The following is a 26,079-nucleotide window of genomic DNA, read 5'->3' as shown; positions in this document are numbered from 1 at the left end:
GCAACAGAAAGGTCTTCTATGGAGAATAATCAAAGTATGAAATAAATTCTTACAAAAACATTTTATGCTTTTACACTTATTACTACGCTACATTCGCTTCTTACTTTTTACGAACTGCATAAGGATAACAAATATATCGCGTGTACAAAGTCTTTGGTAACATATCGAGTAGCATAATAATGAATCGTTTCTTTGTATTTGATACAGTGCACTTTTATTTTGACACTTTTAAAATCATCTTAAATTTATCGTCTATCCATAGTTCACGGCACCGATGATAACAGTTGTTAATATGACAAATTATCAATGACATTACATTGAGACTATGTGAAACTTGCATATGTTACAGATCATTAATGACTTTTTTCAGTCTCTTCGGAGCCATTGTCCGATAAATCATGAGGATATACTGTAGGCTTTTCAGGATCTATAGCATTTTCTGGATACATAATGTAATAATCTTCTATCGTCATGAGGTCGAATGGTAATAAACTTTGAACTCTAGCTACTTCTTTTCTCATTTTCTCAATCTCTTGATCCGCAGTTTGCACGAATTTGTCAACTTCTTGCAACTATAATATAGGACATAGTATTACTATTGCGTAGTTAAATTATACCGTTGGAACGTTTTAAATGTAAATTATTTACCGCTATTTTCTCTTCGGCATCGATGTCTGTTGTATATTTGTCAGCTGGAAACGGTATCGACAATGCTTCGTACTCTTTCTGAAACTTATCTACTAAACCAGGAGTGGTAATGGTTTTTCTGTAATAGGCCCAATCAATTTTTGGTGGTGATTCTGGGTTAGCTGTCATGCTGTAAAATATATAAAGCAGTTCCTTGAAGCACAATTATTTTCGAAATATATCTAGTAAAATCATTAAAATGAACTTTAACGAGGTTATGACATCTTACTTGTAATTGTAATCACTTAACATCGGAATCGTTGTTTAAATCAAAGTAACCGAAAATTTGATTAGTTCACGCAAAAAAGGAAAGTAAGGAAAAATATTGAAAATATGGTCTGTGATTAATTAGTTGGATTACTAACGGTAATACTTAACGCGTACATTCGAAGATGTTATATAACAATGAATTTGTTTTGACGACTTTTACCAACCGTCGTAGATACTGATCCGATTTAGCTTTGAATGCAGCCAATGCATTCTTTTCAGAGTCTACACATCGCTCGGCTAGAGCTGCCCAATTTATCGTCTTGATGGTTCTTCGTGACATTTCTTGCTCTAGTAACCCACGTTCGCAGCTAACGTAACTCAACTTTCGACCTACTCACGCTCAACTTTCGGACGATTGCGAAAACTTACGTTTCTGAAGTTGCACACGTTTCGCCGACGATATTCTCATTGATTTTACTACCTCGATATTTATCGAGATATTTATGCGATATCGAGTCATCGAATCGATTGTAGTCGATACGAAGAATCGATATAAAAGTATCGACGCAATCGATTCGCACAACCAACGATATCGACATAAGCGTATCTTTGTTCCTGATAAAGCATCATTTCTTCGCTTTTTACGGAAAAGCTAAATCACACGAAACAAATAAGATTATCGAGTAAAAGGTGTAGAAAATTACCGTGAACGAGTATGTGACTGTAATTTGCATCACCAAAGTAGGCGTTCATTGTTTACCCGTTTCTCAGCATGGCATTACATCGATAACGTAAATGAAATATTTTTCGATTCCTATGCTCGGAAGCAAACTTTACACTTTGGTAATTGATGATACGTTACAAATCGTAATACATAGCCAAGTGGTCTGTATCCACTCAGCTATATCGTGCGTATATATATATATATATATGTATGTATATGCATATGCATATGCATGTATACATAAATAAATACCTATATAAATACACGAGTACTCGTATATAGAGTCATAACCGTACGTAGGTGGATACACAACGATGAAGCGCAGACTGCAGGATCGATAAAAGAGGATGACCACGTTGACGGGGTGCGTGGGGTACGGAAAAGGAAAGGAGAATAACGAACGAGCAGAAGAAGGGAAGTAGATGACGCGCGTGGTGGGTGCGAGTGGTTCGGGGTGGTGAGTAGAAAGTGGCGAGGGTGGGTGGAACGGGTGGAGTGGGCGGTGGTGGTTAGGCGGTGAGCGTAAAGAGGATAGGATAATATCGGTGCGCGACCTCCGCGGATATCTTCAAGTTCGCCGCTTTAATACCAGCAGATCTATGATGTAGTGATGCCGAAGAAAAATACGAGACATGCAAGAGAGTTGGAGTTAACGAAAAATTCTCGTCATCGAACTAATAATCCCGACGTTGCGTCGGAACCGGAAACCAGACACTTTCGCAGCGTCCGCATCGGTCCTACCAACGGAAAGCGTTGGCTGTCTCTTAAAAAACGTTTAGGTCTGTCAACGGATGAAGATGTTGCTGTTTATTTGCTGGATTTGGCAGAGTCCACAAACAGGTACGTTCCGAAGAAACTGCTTCTCTAATTAGAATAGACATAGTTTTTCTACTTTCTTTTGTACGTTCAGTTGAATAACATTCAGCTTATTACCGGCATTTTATTCGTGCTACGAAAACAGTTTTAACCAGCACATCAACCGTTTCTTATCACTCAATGATGGGGCTTCCCCTCTACTCTACTGAACTTACTTGAATCGCCATCTTGCGGGCTTTGCGTTGCATATCGAAGCAATCGATCGAATCTTTTATTTGTTAAAAGCACAATAAGCGGTAAGCGATTTCGTTTATATCATCAATCTTGTATTTCATTATGGACCAAACGAAAACAAAAGAAAGGTTAAGCTGCAAGTGTGGACTGTATTTGGGTAAATGAACTTCTTTTCCATGCTTATCATTGAATTATAGTATTTGTCGCTTGACGTTTACTTTCGAGTTTTTATTGTCATTTTGTACATTATCTCAACGTTTATCATTGATAATATTATTTTAATGTTCTTCTTTGCTTTTCGCTACGTTACAGTTGTTCTTGTCTTTACCTTTTCAATGTATACGCTTGCTTTTGTAATTGATAGACACAGCGGTAAATGGAACAACGAAGGGAAAAGAGAAACAGAACGAGTCAAGAAAGACAAAATACAAACGGCTTCGAACAATGCTCCGGTAGAAAATTCAGGAGAGTCTGTTCGTCGAAGCTTGAGGAAACAAGGCAGTGGTATTATCACGGAGCACGAGACCTCCGTGGACACGGAACCTGCCAGGGTACCGAAACAGTTGGAAACGTACGCGACGTGCGATTCAAAGTCCAAATATCATAAGAATAAAGTTAAACATCGTAAAGACAAACGAAAGAAGAAACGTCATTTGAAAACGGTCGATGTAATTGTATCCTTAGAAACTGAAAAACCACCATTGAAGGATATAACATTGGAGGAGGAAGAACAACTTCCCGCCAAGGACAGTAGATCTAGGCTACTGCAGAAATACGAAGTCAAGTCAAATTTGGAAAATAAGTTTTGCGTCGAAGCTAGAGAAATTGAACCTATCGCAACAAAGACTGAACACGTAGGTAACGTAGAATTTATAGATAATGTAAGTACAGATAGAAACATCCTTTATTCCGACATAGAAGATGCGAATGCGGAGAACGTTGCATCTGTCGATACAAATAAAGAAACAAGAAAATCAAATAGTTCTGTAACGTCTGCTGGTAAAAGTAATTTCAGTGAATCGCTCGCGGACAAAGTCATAGATACACTGATCGCCAGTTCTGCGGTGCAACCTGAAACGTTCGAGAAAGATAAAAACGTTTCGAGCAGCTTCCATTGTGCTGGTCTCGGTAACAATGATAACGTAGTCGATGATTCGGCTACCTTAAGCGTAGGCTTGACAAACGAAACGGACCTTCGAAAATTGAAGAAAAGACGAAAACGGTTAAAGTATGATACGCACGAGGACGAAGATGAGAACACGAAGGAAGATTCGTCGGAGGATTTTCCAGAAGATTCTGTGCATAAACATAAAAAGAAAAGGCACAAATACACCGGTGAGCATAGGAATCGCAAGCATTACGATGTACGGAAAGCACCGCAAGATGGAATAGTTGCGCGGAACGATAAAGACGCTTGCTCTCTAATAAACGATGTGTCGGTGATCGAAGCGCCAAAGCCGCAAAACGAGGGGAACTTTGATCATTTAATGTCCGAACCGCAAAGATTAGCGATCAAAATAAAACTTTGCCAAGAATGCAATAATCGACACTTACAGGATGCTTGTCCTTTGATAACGCCGCAGTACGCGATTCCGGATTCCATATCGCTCGAAGATTGGTTAAACAGGTACAGAGAAAACGGTGAAATATTCAAATCTATCAAGTACGACGACCCAATGTCCGATGGATACAGGCAAGTGGCCGAGGATAACGTCGAGTCGGACGATGATTCACCCTCGGCAGACCATTGTAAAAGGAAAGCGAAAGCTCAGAAAGAAGAGAAACGATTGACCGTGGATAACGATCGACCATTGTACGCTAGAGACTCTTTGCCCGATTGTTTGGAATTAAAAATCACCAACTCGGATCATGGACTTGGAATATATGCGAAAAATTCAGTCCCGATGTATGTGAAACTGGGTCCTCTTGTGGGGCTGCCAGTCAGGGAAATGGACATTCCCGATGATTTTTCTATGAGACATATTTGGGAGGTAAAATCGACGTGACATTATTAGTTTTATTCAGATATATAATTATCATTGTTGTAACTGTTATAGAATAGAATTCTTTTCAATGAAAAGGTGAGTCTTATTTTTCGTTAGGTAGATAACAATGGTAAAACTTGTTACATAAGCACCACCAATCCACTGCAAAGTAATTGGATTCGTTATATCAGACCAGCAGAGACAAAAGAAGAAAGAAGCGTGGCTGTAATTACGAAGCAAGGAGAATTGCATCTAGTTACTACTCAGAATATCGTGTCGGGAATGGAGCTAACGTACTGGGCGGATTCGCAATCTTCAGCTTGGACAAGAAAAAATAAAGTAGACAAAACGAGTATGGTATCATCTTTGTCAATATCAGCATCGATGGTGAATGTTGTGAAGAAAAAGATAAAACGTTCGAATATCGATTAAATGAAACGCTCATTCTTTTTCCTATGTCTAGATTGCGGGGGTTGCAATTTAAGCTTTTCGCATCCGATATATTATCGTCTGCACTGTTGCATCTTCCACGACACTAACTACAGTCTGACGATAAGAAAGTATCATTGTAAGGTAGGTGCGGTTCATTGGTTACGGAGTTGTGCTTCCGGCTACGCATCTTGTCTTTCACTCTGATTTTCTGTGTCTCTCGCACTGTTTCGCGGAACAATGAAATATTTACATATAATATGGCATACTTACCGTCGCTCTTTTAGGTATGCGGAGCTGCTGTTTTAGGCAAGGACAACATCATGAAACACGCGGCTGAGTTGCACGCGGGTCGAGGAGCGTATCAATGTCAATACTGCAAGAAGTTCTTTTTACGGTTAAATTATCTCGAGATGCATCGAACGTATGGCTGTGCGCAGAATCCTCAGCGTTCGAGACCTCTGTGCGACTTTTGTGGACGTAAATTTTGTCAACCGCAAAAGCTTAAAGTACACATTAAACGAATGCATAGTGGTAAGTAGGAAATTGGCAATCACATCTGACGGGGCAATGTTGTCAATAACGTGTTACATTTAGACATGTCCGAGGTCCTTCGAGAGTTTCAGTGTAAACTTTGTTTGAAACTGTTGGGTTCTCGTGCCGCTCTTCAACGTCACATGAAAGAAGTTCACCATAAGGATGTAGTTGGTGCTGCGACTTGCGACAGATGCGGCAAAATGTTTCAGAATAAGAGTAACTTGAAGATACACATGTTAACGCACAGCGGGGTAAAACCGTTCAAGTAAGACCGACACGGCGTACACTTGACTTTCCGTGTCGACGGATTTTCGTATGCGCTCTGAAACGCGCGATTCGTTTCAGGTGTAAAGAAAATAGCTGTAAGGCGGCTTTTACCACGAAGCAGTGCTTACAATTCCATTATAAGAAAGTACATGGGCTCACAGAGGAGATGATGCCGAAGATCGAACGATCGGTCGCGTACACTTTCGACGCGTACAGTGGAGGGTTGGTAGAAGATGTTGGCCGCGGTAAAACTCCCCGACCTGGCAGAAAAATTCAGGTTTGTCCTTGAACGAGTACCGGTTCGTGTACGCTGCTTATAGATTCACCGTTATATGTTGTAACATTTGCAGCAAGACAACAACAATAGCGTAACATTATTGAACGAAGGAAGTTTGGAAAAGGACTCGAGCATTGAAGTGTCGCACAATTCCGCGCATTCGAATATCATCGAATTTGGGACGAATTCTACAGGCAAATACAGAGTGGAACATTGTTCACGGGTTTTAATATCGTCACCGTCGTCGTCTTCGCCACCGCCGCCGCCACCGCCACCGCCACCACCACCACCACCGCCACTGCCACCGCCATCACCGCCACCGCCACCGCCACCGCCACCGCCACCGCCACCGCCACCGCCACCGCCGTCGTCGTTAACGGCCACTTTAGAGTCAACGATAGAAAACGTTCGTGTAGAAACGGATGTGTACGGTGTTTCAAGGTTACAGAGTAAAGGTAGTAAGAAGTGGCTCGGTGAATTCAATCCGTCAACGGTGTTGAATGTAAACGTAACATCGAGTATGACAGTCCCACGGTTTTCGACGTCGAGCATCGTTGCCGGAAGCGCTTACGAATATCAAAATACCAGGAAGGAGATTGACGAAAAACTGTCGTTGTCGACGGGCGCGGAGCGAATACAGAATGTTATGGAGAACAAGTTGGGGCTCAGCGTTTATAGAAGAACCGAAAGTACGAATGCCAGTTTATTGGTCGAAGCTGCCCTCGACGCCGCTGAGAGGGATATAGGAGCCGTCTCTAGTCCCATACTGGAGGATAATGATCGCGATGCGAATCTTTATTCAATCTCCAGCCAGTTACAATCTCCGTTACCTCAGAGATCGCCGAATCACTTGGACTCGTATATTCAACAACAAGAGGAACTGATGTCTCCTGTGCCCGCATCGAACAGTCGAAATACTCCACCTACTCATTTGCACGTAGACTACCAGCTGCATCGGTCGATTGATTATATCGGAACACCGAGAACGCATAATATCGAACAGTATTTGCATCACGAGGACATACCGCGTGTTTCTTCACCAAATAATTATATTCATATTCAGCAGGATAATCTAGTATCACCGTCGGTAACACCGAATTCACGATATCAAGATGTTCATCATCATCATCACCACCACCATCATCATCACCATCATCCGGTGTCCACCGATAATTTGTCCAGCGACGAAGGTGACTCTGTAGCACAAAATCTTAGCCTCTCCGTCAAGGAGAAAACGATGCAATTGGATCTTTCAACGTCTTACAAATACGATACCATCGATGAAAATTTTCCTAGAGAAAGATCGAGCTTCGAACCTCTTATTCTGAACGGTGGAGACCTGCAGGGTTTGGATATGACTGCACGGGGATTTCACTGCGGTTTCGGTATACAAATACAGAACACTACACGGTATCATCATCATCATATGTATGAAATTACGGAAAGACAAACCGTTGATCTCAGTAGAACCGGCAATTATTCCATTTCACCTCCGCCTTTCTCGACAGCTTCTCAGGTACCAGTTGCTACATCCATAGCAGTGTCTGCGCCGTCGCAACCTCCACCTCCTTTGTCTTCTGTCCCCTCCTCTGTTGTCGTTCCTCCGTCGGCGCAAGTACCGCCACTGCCACCGCTAGCAGCATCAGCGTCAGCGTCAGCATCAACATCAACATCAGCATCAGCATCAGCATCGCCGTCAACACCAGCACCAACAGCAGCACCGCCACCACCTCCGCCACCGCCACCGCCACCACCTCCGCCACCACCACCACCACCACCGGCACCACCACCACCGCTACCACCAACATCAGGACCAGCAACAGCAGCAGCACCACCACCACTACCACCGCCGCCGCCGACGTTATCGCCGCAATCCCCACCTCCGCCGACGTATCCTCATAACGATGTATTAAGAGTAGTAAGTTTAGATCTTACACCTGGTGGTAGACACACCGTTGATCTCACTTTGTCGAGAGCTCATCACGCGCACGGGTCCGAAGCACGCGTTATCGCGAGTCCTCAGTCAACAGGGACTGGAACTCAACATGTTGCACCTGACTCGGTGGATGGTCGAATTTTAGCTTCTCCGCCATCACCGTCACCTTTGTCAGGGTACAATCCGAGTTATCCGGTGAGTCCAACGCCGTATCATCCACCTAGAACGGCGTACCATCATTATTCCGGCTATTACTGATCGATAATCGATCGTTTCGTGTTCGTTTCAAGTGTCCTGATCGGCATTATTTCTCCGACATTTCGTTCTCGTAGGCTGGTATTTTGGACTTTCACCGAACGTTAGAATTCTTTTCCGTTAGAATCTATATTACCTCTGCGAGTGGTCGACTTCTTCCTGTAAGATTGTTTAATGAGAATCGATATTCTATCGCAACGCAATGATACCGCCGCAACGTCATTGATCGACTTGTTTCTGAAAATCTAGAAATCCTGAACAGCATTGGTTTCCTCGCTAAAGTCTGGAGTTGAAATATTTAGCGGCCAACCATGTCGATAATGAGTTTTATTGGGCGCGTTACGATTACAGTGATTATTGAGCACGGAATATTGAGAGACTCGATCGTATTTTTCATTTTGGATACACGCGGAGATCTCGGAAGCTAGGGAATTCATTTGAATTGAAATGAATAAGCGTTAAAAAGCTACAAAAAGTCCTCACCTTTGGAACAAAAGTACAAGTTTGGATTAAAGACGCGCACAAATATAAGAAATCAATTACATAGGACCGTCAATTGCTGAGACGTTTTAAACGTTTTGAACGTTTTGAACGTTTATACGTTTATACGGTCAAATTAGTCGTGTTTAGCGATCATCATGAAAAATTGTATAGTCAAATGTGACGTGTATTTATTATTTTTCAAATGGACGTTATTTTTTTAAGATACGAGGTAAATTAAGAACAAAATTATAAGGGAAATGTTTATTCCACGAGCAAAAGTACGACCCATTGAAATTACATTTCCTTCTGTTCACCTTTCAATTGAATATTTATTTGTGTTGCACAGATCGACTCTGAACAAAGTAAAACGCGGTATGATAATTACACGTTTCTGTAAAAGGTAGCAAGTTGTTGCGCAACAATCGATATTTTTCGCGAATCGCATCGTTCCATTTATTGTGTCGGTTTCAAAAGCGTCAACTGCATTGTCATTATTGTCATTGCCATTATCATTGTCATCTCGTTCGTCCAATTTTATTCGAATGAATTTACAAAGAATTTTTCAAGAAAATTTCAAGTTTATTTCTCAATCGAAAAGCATCGCGAATGGTCGTTTCAATCAATCGAGACAATTAGAATTCGTTGCATAAGTTAAGCGAGTTGCCTAATTGTAGGTGTAAGTATATTTACTCGACGATGATATACCTTAAGCGTTCGTTTTTATTCTAGTCATAGTGAGCACACAGCATATATGTGTGTGTGTGTGTGTGTGTGTGTGTGTGTGCGCGCGCGTGCGTGCGTGCGTGTGTGCGTGTCGCGCCCGCACTGTTATCCATAGATACGCGGATGGTGTCATGGGGACTGCAAATGAGTTACACATTATTGTACAAAGCATAGGAAATTTGTTCACGACATTTCATGTTTACACAGTAGAGAAAAGTTAGGAGTTTTTTATGAGTCAGCAGGAAAATGAATAAAATAAGACTGTATCTCAGTTGCAATATTCTTAATGAGAAGCGAGTGAGTATCTTCCAACTTGTCGAGTATTACTTGCTAAGGGTTTTTCGGAACCAAAGATTACAAAATCATAGAACTTTTGTGCCAAATTGATGAAACGTTGATTACAATAAACCACTGTACACGTACTTTCAAACTGGGCGATTATTTTCTATTATCTGAATATGTTTGTAATATTTACGATACCTAGGTACATAAATGCACGAATGTATGTATGTACGTATGTATGTCTGCACGAATGTACGATGTATGTATGTATGTATGTATATATGTTGATACGTGTAAGCGTAAGTACAAGTAAGCAAAGTATGCGCGTGCGTGAGTGATTCGACTTTAGCGATTCAACGAGTTTAACAGTGTTTTCGTTACATTCAAAAATCTACTCTTTGTATTTTCATTTACTTACTTCTTTCTCCCTTATTCTATAAAACACTTCATTCCGTATTTTGAACCACTTACGTATAGGTTTGCTCAGATACTTGTTATTGCGAAAAAGAAATTGTAAGAATGATTATAAAGTGATTATCAACTTTTGTCCTTATTTACCTATAGCGTACCATCGTTAATTATAATAAGGAAGAAAAGCTTCAACTTACAATGTTCACGAGTACAAATATAGCACGAAACATATTTGTATCAACTTTATCAACATTATAAACAAATTAAATAGAATAAAAAAGGAAAATAATACGAGTCCTATGATTTGTGTAGCAATATATGTAACTTTCTTTGTTTTCCCATTTTCCTTTCTCCTTTGCGCGATTTGAAATTACAAATTTCGCCGCCGCCGCCGCGTTACTGGATGTGACACAGAGTTCAACGACATTGCGGTCTATAGGGGAACTACTTGTTCTTTTCTATTTTATATTGACGGAGATCTGTTCGCCATCTGTAGGCTGCGAACATAAAGTTGTGAAAATTTGTACCATTCCGTGTGTTTTACTTCGACGGAAAAGCTCCTCGACTCAGCGGTGACTGAGAAAATGGCTTGTTCGGTCGTGCGATCATCCTTGTTACGACATTCGACGGTAAGGACTATTTTATTATTATCTCTACTCTTTGTTTAAAGAAGGGCAGAGATTAGTTTCAACTCGTACACGATATAACGATGCTTACGGCTGTTATGTAAACGATTTAATATTATTCCGAGTATCATGCTCTGTCTTATGGATTACCAGTATTAGACCACACCAACCATTATGTTCTTATCGTATCTGTTCATTTGTAGCCGTCCATCATCTGTTACGATAGAGAGGCATCAAGGACGAGTAGTCATTTAATTTTCTAAATCTCTTTATATCTTGAAGCAGGTCAGGCATTATGTCGCTGCAGCGGCAGCCCAGACTTCTGTTGCAACTGCTCCTGAATGTCAAATTTTAAGTAATAAAGTCACTGTCGCTACTTGTGACAATAATTCAGCGATTGCACAGGTGTCGATAGTTTTCAGGTATTCAAAATACAAAACCAATATTCGAATAGATCCGAATGAGATTTTCGTTTCATCTACTTTTGTTTCTCTTAGAGCTGGATCACGAAACGAATCTTACGACACGCAAGGTGTGGCTCATCATTTGCGGATAGCTGCTGGATTAAGTACGTCTTATTCGAGTGGTTTCGCCATAACAAGGAACATTCAACAGCTGGGTGGCAATTTAACCGCGATCGTAGATCGTGAAAGCATCGCGTACACGTTACAGATCACTAGGAATAATTTGTAAATAATAAAATTTCCTAATTGTTCGGCATACACATTTTTAATGTAGACTAAAGCTACAGTTTTCTTGTAGACCGGATGCTCTTGAATTCTTGAAGCATGTTGCTACCAAGCAAGTTTTCAAACCATGGGAAATATCCGACGAATTACCTAGGTTGGAGTACGAGTTATCTTCTTTACCGGAAACGACCTTGATTTTAGAACTGTTGCACAAAGCCGCGTACCGTACGGGTTTAGGATATTCCTTGTTTTCTCCAAAGCATCAGTTAGGGAAAATTGGAACTGAAACCGTAAATTTGTTTCTTCTTCCTTGAAATTAATTTTGCAGCCAGGAAATTATTCCTACTCTTTAACTACCGCTGTTTCTTTTGCATACAGTTACAGCATTTTGTCAATACATGGTTCACTGGGCCCAAATGCGCAGTTGTTGGAACTGGTGTTTCATTGTCAGAGCTTACCGCATTTGCAAACAATTTGGAGATTGGCACAGGGGATAACGCGGTTGAACCGTCGCGTTATCACGGTGGCGAAATTCGTAAGGAAAAAGCCACTCATTTGACCAGCGTCGCAATTGCCGTCGAAGGTGCAAGTTTGAAAAGTGACAAAGACGCTCTAGCGTGTGCTGTATTGCAAAGGGCTTCTGGCACTGGAACATACGTTAAATGGGGACAGAGTGCAGGTTCACTGCAGAAACATGTGTCGAACACTGCAGGCTCAGATCCATTCGCTGTGTCGACTTTTAATGCTAGTTACTCTGACTCAGGGTTATTTGGTTTCATTTTATGCTCGGCACCCAATTTAGCGGGATCTGTGAGTAGCTACTAGAGAATCTGAAATATGTAGTTTGGCTGCATTTAAACGTCTTTCTTAATTACATTTCAGTTAACAACAGCTGCTTGCAAATGGTTAAAAACTTTGAATATGTCAGACAGTGATGTCGCTCGCGGTAAGGCTATACTGAAGGGTGAAGTTTTGAATGAAGTGGACTGTGGAACTGCCCTGTTGGAGAGTTTACAATATCAAGCGTTACTTAAAGGTCGAGTCTCTTCACCGGGATCGCTAGTTGCCGATATCGAAAAAGTGTCTACGTCCGACGTTAAATCTGTATGTGAACCAACAACTTTTCAGTTTACCGATTACAGTACGTTCTTTGTTCTGTTCATCTTGACCTGATGTATTAATCATAAAAATACGTTGTAGGTTGCCGATAAACTAAGGAATGGAAAGTTAAGCATGGCTGCTATCGGTGACTTGAGTACTGTTCCGTATATCGATCAACTGAAATAGATTGAACATTTGTTCTCTTTGAGAAGTGAACAACGGTAACTTGAAACACATGCCACGCGTTATCGACGTAGATCGTTGCAACAGATTCTGATACCGCGCGTGTTTCATCGCAATGAACGAAAGCGTCCTGTAGATAAAAAGGAATAAAAATAAAAGTCTTCTCGAAATGTTGGATGTTTGTTGCGAATGCGATTATAGAAAAAAGTCTATCCGATAAACACAATTTAGCTAGGATAGAAGAACCTAGACAGACCTATGCGCAGATAAAAGAAAGTATTATTTTGGTTTACTTGTTAGAAAAGGGTAATGAAGTTGATGCATTATTTGTTTCGAATAGATCAAAAGGAGTACCTCTTTTCACTTTCACTAATAGCTATCTTGACACACGATAAGACACAAGGATATTAAAGGAAACAGGTTTTATTCGTAATTCGTGTTTCTACGCGATTTCCTTTTATTTCGAATAAAAACGATACTCGGAAAGATCAAATGATAGAAGTCTCTTTAATTTCCGTTTGGGCGAAGGATTGAAATATTTCACGTATATTGCAATGCATGTTAATAAAGTTTTATTTCCTCTATCGCATAAAATTTATTACGATCTTTTTGTATCAATTTCAACGATTTGCCATTAATGATCCTTTTTAAAAGAGGCCTTAAGTTTCCCATGTCTTTTAGTAGTTGTATCTAAAACAAAAATCGCAGTAATCGATGAAATGGAAATGGAAATGGAAATGGAAATGGAAATGGAAATGGAAGTGGAACTAGTAAAGTTGTAAAGTTATAAAGGCAATTTTACACAAGTTGACATATATACATATACATATACGTACATGATCATCTAAGGCACAGTTAAGTTCATTGAGAAGCATCGACACTTCTGGATCTCGTGACAATACGTAATGTTGATAGTGAGATTCTAATAAAAGGCTAGACCATTCGTATAATTGTTTATCCGTTGGTTGCTGTACAAGACAGTCGTAGAGATTTGTGTCCTGATCGGTTAATTTTTGTACTAAATATTGTAATAGCCGTAGTATTTCGTCAAAGTTCAAGCCACTTTTAAGGTAAGAAGATAAAGAAACATCGGAATAAGTGAGATTGAATATTTTGTCGAGAAAGGAGTTTCTCGAGTAAGAATTATTGGTCTGTGGGAGATGATCGATTGTACCATTTTGCATTGGTAGAAATATTCCGTCAGGACTCCGAAGAGAAAAGATCAAAAGCTCGATTAACAATTTCTCCGGTAAGTCTTTGAAACTATCTAAACACCATATAATTGTTCTGACATCTTTCGATTCGATCAATTGCGGAATCAATATTTGTTGTATCGCCGCGTCGCTCAATCCTTCATTTATATAAGATGATATCTGTTTCGAAAGTTTGATAGGTGACTTTTCAGTCGAGTGTTTAGCGATAATTGGTTCGTTCTTCTCCCACTCGGCTAACGTCGACTCCTGAATTACAATGATATCGTCGTCCTGTTCGGTTTCGTCGTTAGTTTTGAAACGCAAAGATGAACCAAGTAAAGTTGCTATCTTTTGAGGTGCTAGATGATACGGTGCAATCGCTAAATGTCTATTAGCAGCTAGTAGTAACTTGTCCTCGATTTTCCACAATTTTGCATCTTTTGTGTACAATTTCAACTTTTGCACGTCCTGTACCAACTTGAATTGAACATTGTATATCATTAATACAGCTCCTTCTTCGGAAGCATCAGCCCCATAAATTGCTACCGTTGCTTCGTTTAACGGCGTCATGACGACTGGATGTTTAGTATCTATATTATTGATAATGCCGATCAGCGTGTTAAAACTAGCTTCGCTGTTGGGTTCTATTAAAGAATGACTGTACAGTCTACCATGGGACCCTGATTAAACACGAATCATTTATAAAAGTAATTATCTAATTAACCATCGTAGACATTTGATATATATATACCTAGAGAGGAATATAATAACTATCGACTTACAAAGCGTCAAGAGATACGCCTTATTCTTTGTTTGAAGAATCGTATAACCGACCAACTCTTCCGATCTTCGTTTGAGTTCCATTCTCCTCGCACGATCGGTTTCCTTGGAATAGGTTTGATCGTTCAGTTTGACTACAAAGCAAGCATAAATTCCTTTGAGTTCGGTTAATAGGCACAGATTGACTTTGTTGCCTACACAAACTAATCGGCAATCGAGAATCTTTTCGTCGGTTTGCAATATCCCTTCTTTGGACCAAGTCTTCCTGTTTTGTATGGCCCGTTCCAATAAAGCGGTAGCTCCATCTTTGCGTACCAAGACTGGAGGAGAAGTTTCGAACGTAAGAATGGTATGTAAAGGAGACTGAAATTTGTAACCTTTGATTTGATTCAAATCTGTTTCGTTCTCCGACCACAGACGTAACTTTCTTTCGTTAAATATCGCCGCGTAACGACACGTTGTTTCATCGTATATAACTTGCGACGTTAACCGATCTTTGCTCGTCCAACTGTTCAATTGCTTTGGATCCTGTAGCTGCAGATGAAATAATATTTTCCAAAAATATTACTATTTCGGTATAGAACAATGAGAAAATAATATGGAGAATTACCTTGTATCGAATAACAATATTCCTTCCTAATGTGACAATTGCACATCCGCTTTCCGAATCTCGTTCAACGCCTAGTAAATTTTGTTGATCGATGAGCGGACATAATGTGTAATACGAATAAAGTTTAGCCATTTTAAACGCGTTTTAAGACTCTGTTTATACTGCACGTGTTGCTATTTTACGATTTTATCATTTTATCAGAGGAAAAGCGATATCAACTTTGTCGATAATCATCGCCTGTTTTACCAATTCAAACATGTCTTTTACGAATCCCTTTTCTGTATTTCTCCTCGACAGTCTCTAATGTTGTGCAAACGTGTTTACGTTGAAACGAAGAACCAGCGAACTATAGAAAGAGGAGCTATCCGAACAGGTGAAAACGTGCTCTCGTAGAGCGTATCGCGCGAACAAATCATCTGTTTTGTTTCGGTTAGAGGTGTCTATTTGGTACTCCCCTTACGCTAGTAACTCGAAACAGCGTTCCCCCACTAGCTCTACTCAACGATTCGAATAAGCGAGGGGAGTGTCACTAGTAACGTCTTTGCAGTTGCAAAATTATATATATATATATATATATATATATATATCATCATCATATATATATATCATCTATGGAGCTAATAATAAAGCTTCAATAACAGAAATTCAACAGCAATGTAATTTTCAGAGACGGTCAAATTTGTTCGTGAATGCAGTGGGGAATTTTTGAAAGTATCGGTATTGCAGAACAGTAGACGGAAAGTACGCACTCTATTAGCTCGAAAGTTTGTTCGTAGATGGCGCTATAGATTTTCCCGAAGAGTTTGTTCTCCGCATGAAAGAATCACATATAATCACGATTTTGATATGAAATGTTGAAACGTTCGGCAGAATCGAAGGAACGATAAAATATTAGATAAAGCATCGTTCGAAGCGTCATTGTACTCGTGTATATATCATGATGTATGCTCCGAATGAAAAGTTGAGCGGAACCGAGGTTTCCTTCTAACGTACTTTGGGTGTACGTATTTACATTTACATTTTGATTTACAGTTAAATTTGCATTTACATTTACATATGTACAGCTACGTAGAAATGTGCGCGCTAAAAGGAAAAAATGTGTAAGTATGTAAACTAATAATAACTAATTTCGGAAATTAGAGAAACCGCTGACGAATGTACGTAGCGCGAAAAGAGTTTCCAAGAATGTTTCGTTTCGTTTTACATGTTCGAACGGTGGAAATATTGTTGGCATATATCGGTTCGAATGGAAGGAAATCGGGATGCGAATGAGAATTTTCGTTCGGAGAAGAAAGGAAAAGAAGAGAAATATGCAAAACGAGTAATGGTCCGTGCATCGTGCATGCTAAACGCGTCATTGCGTCCACCATTGTTCGAGGTGAGAGAGCCGAAAGAGAGGGAAGGGATACGCATACTTATATACCGCGTTGGGGTGGCTTCGGTGGAAGTTGAATTTGTCGGGGAGGAGTTTCGGAACAATTCGAATAACATTCGAAGAGAAGAAGATTCGCGTTTCATCTCCAGCAAGATATAGTGTGGCGGAGAAGATTCCGATTATTTCCGATTGCCGAGAGAAAATGTTGAACGCGTTCTCGTTGATCGTTGTTTTTGTTCTTTGTCGATTTGCGGGTAAGCGACTCGAGGCAGATTTTCTTGGGAGAATTCGCCGATAGGAACGAGATGGAATAAAATATTAGAGTAGAAGGAAATAAAGATACTCGGAGAAATAGGCGTGAGTAGTATATACTACTGTGCGAGTAGAGAGGTATTTGGTCGCGGTGCTCCGCCTAGCGCATAGCTTCACGCAGCTTGGCGTTTTTCTCGTCCGTTCCCAGCCGCATACGAATCGCGGCATCGAAGAATCGGTGAGAAAACGACGATACCGCAAGGAGACACGTTTCTATTTCTCTTTCATGTTGCCGGGTTTTTAGCTTATCGTTAACCGCGTTGGCTTTCGGTGTTTGAAACGGAAGAAAATGTCGAGCGACGGATAGAATAACGACGATGGTAATTAGCGAACGGGTAGACGGTGAAATATCTAACGACAGTGGTGTTTCTTTTCGCGTACAGATTTCGCCGACGCAATCGTTCTAATCTCGGAAAGAGAGGAGGAGGACCGATGCGACGTAATGATAGGGAAGATCGCTTCCGAAGACGGAGAAACGATAGCGGACGATTCGCCGTCTAGATTGCATTCGGTCTGGTTGTCGCAACAGTGAGTACACCGACCACGCGTAATTCCTCGGTAACTCGGATGAGCCGAACACTCGACCGATTGTTTGTTTAGATGCGAAACGCGCGCAGGAGCCGAACACGTGATAAGAAAATATAGTTTCTTCGGAAACGGTACGTTTCTGTTGGTGCGGTATCATTACGCGGAAGAGTCGTGCAGCATCGCAACGTATGGAGTGGTGGCGCGCGGTTTCATCCAACTCTCGTCGCCGTCTCTGAAAATTCCCGGCGCTACGGAAGCAAACGTTCGATTGGATTCGGTTCATTTGATACCGTTCAACAGACAGGTAGAAGACTATCGTTTCGTTGCTCGCCGCGTTCCACCCACCTAAATACTCGAATAGCTCCATTTCCGTTTTCCTGTTTGAACCGGTAGATCGCTCGTAAATTTGGCCGCAAGATCGCAGCGAATTGCCGCGGTAACGGCAACGGCAACGGCAACGGCAACGGCAACGGCAACGGCAACGGCAACGGCAACAGATATAGCAGCGACAGCGAGCGCAATGGCAACGGCATCGTCGAGAGAAAATGGCGAGCGTTTTGGGCCGAACCGATCTACGAGCGACCCGTCGACGTTCCGTCGAGCGCAAACTCGAATTCGTTCGAAAGCCGTTTGCGGCGGCTCAGGAATCGGGACGGGTTCGACTGTTTGGACACGCTGGGCATCGAGTTTACGGAACTGAGGTTGCTCCGAGTCGAGAAGAGACGCTCGAAAGTGGAATTGTTGCTCGGCGTACCTCCTGGGAACGGGCATCTCCCGCAAGCCCGTACGCAAACACCGAGCCGGTTGCACTCCGTGGCGTTGCTGCGCGCCGACACGGTAATTAATATTCTAGATTAGCCGTAATCATTAGCGTCGCGTTGCGTGTCGCGCGCGCGTTACGAATCTACGCGTGTTTCAGCTTCTCTCGTGTCCAATCTGCGGGAACGTGGTGCGCGCTACCGAGTACAGTCCACCTCTGTTTCATCAAGCTCCGTCGCTTCCAGCGGTGATCGACGGTCTCTGGCTGAGTATCAGGTGCGAAAGCGTCGACGGCGGTTTCTGGGCTAGAAGAGCTTTTCGGATTTATTCCGGGGAATCGGCGCGTTGGACGGCGCGTTGGACGGCACGGTGGACGGCACGGTGGATTTATTACGCCGACCCTGCCTGTTCGACGCGGTTGTGCGCGGTCACGGGAATCGGCACTTACCGGGAAACATCGATACGTTCGAACGCGTTCGGCCACTGGAACATTCGTTTCAGCGGGAACGCGACGAACAAGCCAAACTCGAATCTCTATCTTCGGATTCTGCGAGCGAAACGCGCTACGCGACCAATGTCGATCTCCCACGCGAAAACTTGTCTACCTCGAGCCGTGTATCCGGAGACTCCAGCGGTTCTGACCTTAAAAGCGAGGATAAACGTAGACTGGAACGGAGATTACGCTTTGCTCTTAACGTCTTGGAAAGACGACGTCTGGGAGGCTCCCCTTCGCCGATGCTCCACGAACCAACCTCCTCCTCCGAATTTTCCTCTCTCCTCCGCGAATTCTCGGGACGAACGGCTCTCCTCTTCGGCCTCTTCGCCCTCTTCGCCCTCTTCGCCCTCTTCGCCCTCTTCACCCTCTTCGCCCTCTTCGTTCGCGTCTCGCGACAATTACGTTCTATCGCTTGCTTGTTGGCTGCATTTCCTTCGTTTTCGAATCGAACCGGTGGATCGATCGTTTTCCCCGATTACCATTATTTTCACGACACTCTTCTTACGTCTGTGATTTTCGATCGATTCCGTCGGCAAGGACGCGACGTCGTTGAACGTAATTAGAAACGCAACGGTTACTCGACTTCGCCAATTGGGAAAACATGTACTATTTGTAATATCGACGACCGAGGCATTTACCAATCGACACGGGTACATACTCGCATATGTCTGATATCGGTGAATCGAGTAAACAGCTATCTACTGGTATATCTAACCGTCTGATTATATAATACAAGTGTCGGAATATGCGGATTCGCATTGCGAAATATACGATTTCACGCATGCCGCTTCGCGCCATCCTCTTATTCTGGCTCGCTTTTCATCGACACAGCTCCCCTATGCTTCTATTCGCTAGGCCTCTCTTCTCTTCTTTTCTCTTGCAGCCACGCAGCGCACAGTAAGTATTAGATACTTGTATACGTATGTATGTATGCAGTTACATTCATTCCCGTTTTAACCTTCAGCTGCCCCATCCTCTTTTTTTCTTCACATCCGTCGTTTCTCTCTGTCTCTCGATCGTTCTCGGTCGCTCTCGACCGCTCTCGACCGCTCTCGACCGCTCTCGAAGCTTTTGACTGACAATGAATCGGTGACTCGTACAGAAGCACGAATCAATTTGCCACGCGACAAAACCACTATACCATCGGTAACGTCTCCGTGTTGCCAAGAAAATTCCGTCGTCGAATGTCCTCTTATTTCCTCGGTTGATTCCGACGAGTTTGAAATTGCCTGCAACTAGCAACTACCGATGTCCATTCGACACAGAGCGAACCATGATCGCATTGTGTCGATTCTCCACCGAAACTGTTCCGTACAGGTGCCTCGTTTCGAGGCGTAACGAGTTCGTCGAGAACAATCGGAGGAGAGATTCGTAAAAGATGCTCGCGTGTACGCGTACGAAAATGGGAGTCGAGGGTAAGGATCGTGAAAAACGGGCGTCGCGACGAAACTTTCTCTCGCGCTCGAGCTCGCGCATTTAATAATAGATAAAAAAAGGTGGGCGTTTGTGCCAGAAAAAGAACGAAAAGAGACTGTCGAGAGAACTAAGCGAGGGACATCAACGTTGAAAATACTGGCTCGCCACTGGAACAAGTCCAGTGTAAAACGCGGAAGAAGAATGCAACGCAAGCGATATCTCTGCTGGTTCGGGTGTCTCGTTGCTCACGGTTCGAAAAGTAACTCGACGAGTCAAAGTAAACACGATCTCGTTAATGATAATTTACGAATAGAATAAAATTTAGAGAAAAAATAGAACCGGCACTATGACATCGCGCGTGCATTAATTCCTGTTTGCACGATCGCGAGCGAGAAAAGGATTTCGGGTTATTAATCTTTCGTCCGTGATAACGAAAGCGGGAAAGGGTATGGAATCACCGATAAATTCGCGACTCGCGTAGAACGTTACACGGGTCAAAGGGTAGGATTAAAACCGCGAAATCTCTTCGATAGAATGACGTTGTGTCAAAAGAGTCTTTTGGGAGTGACGATTCTTACGACTGTCGGAATAATAACGTTGCTGGCATCGAGCAGATACAGCCCCGAAATACACAAAAGGGACGAGGTCTTGCTGGAAATGTTGAGTAACATTAGCAGCGAATTGGACAGACTCGACGCAGGATACGACGGCATAACGACGCAAACGAATCTGGCGAAGAATCGTTTGGCCCAGTTGATTGGATTGCATCGCGAGAGTCTGTTGCTTTGCGCGATACTTGCCGGAAAGCGAGACGGAACGGCAGGGCAAGGGAAGAACAACACCGAGGACAACGAGGAATCGTCGCGCGACGGCTTCCACTAACGTTCGTTGAATCGTTGCAAGACGAAACGGGAAACGGGAAACGGGAAACGGGAAACGGGAAACGGGAAACGGGAAACGGGAAACGGGAAACGGGAAACGGTAAACGGTCGAAACAAATAATTCCGAGAACCAGCGAAAAAGAGGAAAAAATCGCGATTGTTCGCCGATAGAGAAGATTCACCGTATCCTGTTGTTAAAATGTTGTTTGTCGAAAATATCAAACATGTTCGCGACACGTACGATACGTGTGCCGTGTAAGATAAGCGACTCGCGAGTTCCTCCCACCCAAAACGTACGATTCCGCTGTAAACAGGCGAGACTCGATTGCCGCAAGTTGTACTCTTATTGGACGGCACATTAGTCGGTTCGAGCGGATCGTTTGTCAAAGTACTCTCCTTTCGTTCTCGCTGCGATTCTGGCAGACTGCGTTCGTATTCGACGACGATCGATCTCGACCATGGAAAATAAAGGTATGCTCGCTCGAGTCTAACTCGATTCAATTGGACAAGGCAGGTACGATTCTCCGAATGATTTCAGGGTGTTCGAATTGCGCCGGACCCGGCTACGAGTCACCGAAAACTGCGATGGCCGTGGGTCCGCGAGAGAAATTGATCTACGTTGTTTGCGTGCACACCGACCCCGAGAAATCGGACGTACTTTGCACGGTCGACGTGGATCCAACGAGCGCCACTTACTGCAAGGTACGAGAAGGAGAACGATGGAGGAAAGACTAGTGCTCGGACTACTCGAACGATTCCGATTTACGATTCCGATTTACGATTCCGATGATTCATTCCGCAGATCATTCATAAATTGCGGATGCCCTACGTCGGGGACGAATTGCACCATTCCGGGTGGAACGTTTGCAGCAGTTGTCACGGCGAGCCCCGCAAACGGAACACTCTGGTGCTACCGTGCCTGATGTCCGACCGCGTTTACTTTGTCGACACGAGCAACGAACGAGCACCGTCTATCAAAAAGGTTCGCGCAGTCGAGTGTCCACGTCTGCTATTCCCTTCGACGAGTCTACTCTACAGATTCTATTCTCTCCGATAAGGTATTGTCGCCGACAGAGGTGCACGAGCACGGAGTGTCGACTTTGCACACCAGCCATTGCGCGCCAACGGGAGAAATCATCGTTTCCGCGATGGGCAAGCCGAACGGCGAGGCGCAAGGCGAATTCCTTTGCATCGACGCCGAGACGTTTCGGACGAAACGCGTATGGACCACGGGAGAGAGGAAGGCAGCGTTCGGTTACGACTTTTGGTACCAGCCGTATCACGACGTGCTCGTCGCCACCGAATGGGGTGTACCCAAGGTGTTTAAACGAGGCTACGCGGTTAACGATAGCTCCGATCCCGGTGAGTGCCCGTTCCCTTCGACGTTCAGCCGCGCTCGCTCCCTATCTCGCTACTTCGCTTTTCGCAGCCATCTACGGTAGAAGTTTGAACTTTTATTCCTGGAGCGAAGGGAAGCTGAAGCAGGTGATCGACTTGGCCGAAGATGGAATCGCTCCTCTGGAAGTAAGGTTTCTGCACGATCCGAAATCCAGCGAGGGATTCGTCGGATGCGCGGTAACGTCGAACGTTTATAGATTCGACAAAACGCCGGAGGGCGACTGGTTCGCCGAAAAGGTCATTCAAATACCTCCGAAGGAAGTCGACGGTTGGGTCGCTCCGCAAATGCCAGGTGCGTATAGTTGCACGAGTATATCGCGTCACGATACAACCGAGCAGCTTCTCCTCCGCTATTCTCCGATGTTTAGGTATGATTACGGACATTCTACTCAGCCTCGACGACAAGTATCTCTATCTCTCGAATTGGCTCCACGGAGACGTCAGACAGTACGACATCTCCGACACGAAGAATCCAAAGTTAACGGGCCAAATCTTTCTCGGTGGGTCGATTTTGACCGACTCGAAGATTCGCGTGGTTCGCGACGACGAGTTGACTGCTCAACCGAGCCCGGTTTACATAAAAGGCCGCCGATTCTACGGATCGCCGCAGATGCTTCAGCTGAGCCTGGATGGGACACGTTTATACGTGACCACTTCCATTTTCAAACCCTGGGACCAACAATTTTATCCCGATCACGTCAAGTACGATACGCCTCGTCGTATTCGCGTAGTCATAGTCTTTTGTCGGCCGAGAGATACGCAACATTTCTATACGAATATTTCCATGCGTTAGGAACGGTTCGGTGATGGTCAAGTTGGACGTGGATCTGAAAAACGGAGGTTTGAAACTCGACGAACAGTTTTTGATAGACTTTGGAGAGGATAAGAACGACATACTACTCGCACACGAGATGCGGTGAGCGTCTTCTCTTCGACGATATCTCGAACGTCGCGCTATTTCCAAGTGTGCCCAATCGTCTCGTTTATCTTCCAGATACCCCGGAGGTGACTGTACTTCAGACATATGGTTGGCCGAACGTTGATAACGAGTGGCAGCATTAGGAGAATGCAGAAACACGCAACGGTTCTTTCAAAGTAATCTACCTTGGGATACCTACCCGATAATCCTGCCTCGCGTCTTTTTTTCGACATTTTCTCAAATAATATTCCATTTCACAGATTTCTCGTTGTTTCTACATTTTTTTCTCCATTCCCGCCTTCTTCCGAGTGAATTTTCAGAGCTGTCGATCATACGAAATCGCGGTATACACGCAAGTTTACGTCGTATTTCACGAGACAAGCGAAAGATGTATGGTCGATGTACGAAGATTTCACTCTCGCGAATGACGCGTCAACATTTACGATTAGGGATTGCGGACGATCGTCGCTTTCGATAGGATTTTGCCGATTTTCTCAATGATTTTCCGAGACCGTGTCTCGAGATAACCTAGAATTTCAGTGACAGCTGCCAATGAAATCTTTCGGTTTGTCACTTCATAGGCAGAATTGGTGAAACTTTATAATCGAAGAAATTAGACTGGAAATTAGACTGGAAATTAGTCTGGCGACATTCCAGTGTCTGTTTCAGTCGCACTTTAGTTGCGATTAATATGTTATTAGCGAATTTCGGATGGTTTCGTTGCTTTCTAGGAGGCCGACGAAATGGACAAGGAAAGGGGGGGAAGCGGTTGATTCTGGCGCCACCTGTTCCGAGAACGTTCAAACTTGTACCGAAATGGTGGGAAATGTTCCCGCCGGATGGCACCAGCGTCGACTACGTCTATCTTCGCATCTTTCCCTCGACGATTAGTTGTAGACTTGTTTCGGAAAACGACAAACTCATTGGAAAATCGGCGATAACTGCACCTGTTAATCGCAACTAACACGCGACTGAAACCGCTACCGAAATGTTACCAGGGAAACGTTGCGGAAGAAACGCGGGTCCGAGTGGTCGGAATCTAGTGTGTTTTCGAGTTTACCGTACGATTGGCCGTCACGCAACGCGGCCAGCGGAACTATGCCGTCGCTAGTCATTTTTCCAACAACGGTCGGTACTATACTATCCTTACTACGCGCTATATATGTACACGCGTAGACGCATACTACGATCCTACATAGTATGCAGGGTACTGTAGCTTGCCACTCGCGTTGCTGTTCGACTCTGTTGGTGTCGAGGGGTTGTTTTCGACGGTGCGTTTCGTTCTAACGTGGCCAACGAATCGTTCGCGACGAATTCGGAATATGCCAAAAGTGCGGCGAAGTAAAAAACCCCCGCCGGATGGTTGGGAGTTGATAGAACCGACTTTGGAAGAACTGGAACAAAAAATGCGAGAAGGTAACCATGACACAGTGTACGTAGGTTATGTTTACGACAAACATAATTCCTTGTGTGCGATACATGTTAGCAATGGATTTGGTTTTGAATCGATGTTACCATCGTTTAATTGTTCGGTGGTTGAATTGTAGCCGAAACGGAACCTCACGAAGGCAAGCGTAAACAAGAATCACTGTGGCCAATTTTTAAGATCCATCATCAAAAGTCGCGTTACATTTACGATTTATACTATAGACGAAAAGCCATAAGCCGTGGTAAGTAAGTCGAGTTGAAATTCTATTCCTACTACTATTCCGAGGGAATCGACTATGGCTTCTTCTTTCTTTTCCAGAACTGTACGATTATTGTCTGAACGAGAATATAGCGGACAAAAATCTGATAGCCAAGTGGAAGAAAGTGGGATACGAAAATTTATGCTGCTTACGGTGTATACAAACCAGAGACACTAATTTCGGAACAAATTGTATTTGTAGAGTTCCCAAAGGGAAATTGGAAGAAGGTAGAATAGTGGAGTGCATTCATTGCGGGTGTAGAGGATGTTCCGGATAACCTACGCCCTTTAGAATAAGATGATTTTAATCGGTGGTCGATAGGCGTGTCAGCGCCGACGACGTTTATGCGTTTTTTAAGTCCCTGTTACTCGACAACCGGAAGCGCGCGAACCGACCTTCTTCTTCGACGTAGCGTACGGTATGGTCGTTACTCGGTTATTCGTCGTAACCTAATACGGCGTAAATCGGCCGAACGAATGAAAATCTGCAGCGCGAGCGAGTCCAGTGTACAGGGAAATAAACGATTTTTGAGCTAAAAGTAAAAGGCTTTTCGTTTCAGAGAGAGAAGCGTCGATAGAGAAGTTGGAACGTTCGGCACAAGACGGGAGCAAACGAAAGAAACAGGCTAATAAACGTTTAATAAATTTCACGATTCACGGCCAGATGATCCGTCGATGTATCCCGGTGTAGCCAGTTTCTTTATTATTTCGTCTCTTTTCAGATTGTCCTGGAAAAGAACTCTGAGAAACGCTCGGACTCGAATACGCTTAAGGTGGTTTCGTGTAAATCTCGATAAAGTCCGTTTGCGTTTCTTTCGGAGCGGACGTCTGTGTACTCTGATTGTTCAGCAGCAATAATCTCTTTGGATT

The 26,079-nt window shown here is 43.4% G+C and overlaps 7 protein-coding genes across 20 annotated transcripts; 5 read left to right on the top strand and 2 right to left on the bottom strand.

Moving 5' to 3' along the window:
* Positions 1 to 42: 42 nt before the first annotated feature.
* LOC116432760 (ATP synthase subunit d, mitochondrial) lies at positions 43 to 1,367 on the bottom strand. 2 transcript variants are annotated; one of them, XM_031990090.2, is made up of 3 exons: positions 1,122 to 1,367; positions 649 to 817; positions 43 to 572 (listed from the first exon to the last, which is right to left on the bottom strand). In XM_031990090.2, the coding sequence occupies exons 1-3, from the start codon at positions 1,235 to 1,237 to the stop codon at positions 354 to 356; spliced, it is 504 nt and encodes a 167-aa protein (XP_031845950.1). In that variant the 5' UTR covers positions 1,238 to 1,367; the 3' UTR covers positions 43 to 353. The 2 variants fall into 2 exon arrangements, with proteins under 2 accessions (XP_031845950.1, XP_031845951.1); XM_031990091.2 differs by lacking the exon at positions 1,122 to 1,367 and adding an exon at positions 917 to 1,098.
* Positions 1,368 to 1,479: 112 nt separating this feature from the next.
* Positions 1,480 to 9,985, top strand: LOC116432744 (uncharacterized). Of its 2 annotated transcripts, none has more exons than XM_076373549.1 (9): positions 1,480 to 1,740; positions 1,922 to 2,461; positions 3,036 to 4,662; positions 4,774 to 5,008; positions 5,120 to 5,229; positions 5,373 to 5,619; positions 5,683 to 5,887; positions 5,968 to 6,166; positions 6,240 to 9,985. In XM_076373549.1, exons 2-9 carry the CDS (start codon positions 2,232 to 2,234, stop codon positions 8,358 to 8,360), a joined length of 4,974 nt encoding a protein of 1,657 aa, XP_076229664.1. In that variant the 5' UTR covers positions 1,480 to 1,740; positions 1,922 to 2,231; the 3' UTR covers positions 8,361 to 9,985. The 2 variants fall into 2 exon arrangements, with proteins under 2 accessions (XP_076229664.1, XP_076229665.1); XM_076373550.1 differs by having other exon boundaries at positions 1,480 to 1,805.
* Positions 9,986 to 10,717: 732 nt separating this feature from the next.
* UQCR-C2 (Ubiquinol-cytochrome c reductase core protein 2) lies at positions 10,718 to 13,025 on the top strand. Of its 2 annotated transcripts, none has more exons than XM_031990015.2 (7): positions 10,718 to 10,885; positions 11,168 to 11,304; positions 11,380 to 11,571; positions 11,645 to 11,861; positions 11,950 to 12,381; positions 12,454 to 12,675; positions 12,772 to 13,025. In XM_031990015.2, the coding sequence occupies exons 1-7, from the start codon at positions 10,841 to 10,843 to the stop codon at positions 12,856 to 12,858; spliced, it is 1,332 nt and encodes a 443-aa protein (XP_031845875.1). In that variant the 5' UTR covers positions 10,718 to 10,840; the 3' UTR covers positions 12,859 to 13,025. The 2 variants fall into 2 exon arrangements, with proteins under 2 accessions (XP_031845875.1, XP_031845874.1); XM_031990014.2 differs by having other exon boundaries at positions 10,719 to 10,885; positions 11,165 to 11,304.
* A 263-nt stretch (positions 13,026 to 13,288) lies between these two features.
* On the bottom strand, positions 13,289 to 15,912 carry LOC116432734 (nucleolar protein 11-like). Of its 2 annotated transcripts, XM_031990000.2 has the most exons (5): positions 15,439 to 15,912; positions 15,206 to 15,362; positions 14,831 to 14,962; positions 13,692 to 14,728; positions 13,289 to 13,545 (listed from the first exon to the last, which is right to left on the bottom strand). In XM_031990000.2, exons 1-5 carry the CDS (start codon positions 15,568 to 15,570, stop codon positions 13,417 to 13,419), a joined length of 1,587 nt encoding a protein of 528 aa, XP_031845860.1. In that variant the 5' UTR covers positions 15,571 to 15,912; the 3' UTR covers positions 13,289 to 13,416. The 2 variants fall into 2 exon arrangements, with proteins under 2 accessions (XP_031845860.1, XP_031845859.1); XM_031989999.2 differs by having other exon boundaries at positions 14,831 to 15,362.
* Positions 15,913 to 16,232: 320 nt separating this feature from the next.
* LOC116432735 (protein APCDD1) lies at positions 16,233 to 21,209 on the top strand. 9 transcript variants are annotated; one of them, XM_031990007.2, is made up of 6 exons: positions 16,233 to 16,438; positions 16,579 to 16,816; positions 17,509 to 17,653; positions 17,726 to 17,957; positions 18,047 to 18,490; positions 18,573 to 21,008. In XM_031990007.2, exons 3-6 carry the CDS (start codon positions 17,568 to 17,570, stop codon positions 19,419 to 19,421), a joined length of 1,611 nt encoding a protein of 536 aa, XP_031845867.2. In that variant the 5' UTR covers positions 16,233 to 16,438; positions 16,579 to 16,816; positions 17,509 to 17,567; the 3' UTR covers positions 19,422 to 21,008. The 9 variants fall into 9 exon arrangements, with proteins under 9 accessions (XP_031845867.2, XP_031845868.2, XP_031845862.2 ...); XM_031990008.2 differs by having other exon boundaries at positions 16,233 to 16,538; positions 16,692 to 16,816; XM_031990010.2 differs by lacking the exons at positions 16,233 to 16,438; positions 16,579 to 16,816 and adding an exon at positions 16,855 to 17,067 and having other exon boundaries at positions 18,573 to 18,688; positions 20,858 to 21,209.
* Positions 21,210 to 21,525: 316 nt separating this feature from the next.
* On the top strand, positions 21,526 to 23,783 carry LOC116432737 (methanethiol oxidase). The gene is made up of 8 exons (XM_031990013.2): positions 21,526 to 21,676; positions 21,744 to 21,907; positions 22,008 to 22,187; positions 22,264 to 22,567; positions 22,635 to 22,895; positions 22,972 to 23,305; positions 23,397 to 23,519; positions 23,598 to 23,783. Exons 1-8 carry the CDS (start codon positions 21,664 to 21,666, stop codon positions 23,644 to 23,646), a joined length of 1,428 nt encoding a protein of 475 aa, XP_031845873.1. The 5' UTR covers positions 21,526 to 21,663; the 3' UTR covers positions 23,647 to 23,783.
* A 605-nt stretch (positions 23,784 to 24,388) lies between these two features.
* l(1)10Bb (BUD31-like protein) lies at positions 24,389 to 25,862 on the top strand. 2 transcript variants are annotated; one of them, XM_031990017.2, is made up of 3 exons: positions 24,389 to 24,954; positions 25,070 to 25,192; positions 25,270 to 25,862. In XM_031990017.2, the coding sequence occupies exons 1-3, from the start codon at positions 24,945 to 24,947 to the stop codon at positions 25,485 to 25,487; spliced, it is 351 nt and encodes a 116-aa protein (XP_031845877.1). In that variant the 5' UTR covers positions 24,389 to 24,944; the 3' UTR covers positions 25,488 to 25,862. The 2 variants fall into 2 exon arrangements, with proteins under 2 accessions (XP_031845877.1, XP_031845876.1); XM_031990016.2 differs by having other exon boundaries at positions 24,399 to 24,938.
* The last annotated feature ends 217 nt before the right edge of the window (positions 25,863 to 26,079 follow it).

This window comes from Nomia melanderi, chromosome 14 (genome assembly GCF_051020985.1).
Source record: "Nomia melanderi isolate GNS246 chromosome 14, iyNomMela1, whole genome shotgun sequence".
In the NCBI taxonomy this organism is placed as follows: Eukaryota; Metazoa; Arthropoda; class Insecta; order Hymenoptera; family Halictidae; genus Nomia; species Nomia melanderi.
Note: the sequence above shows the minus strand (reverse complement) of the source record. Positions and strands in the feature narration are given on the sequence as shown.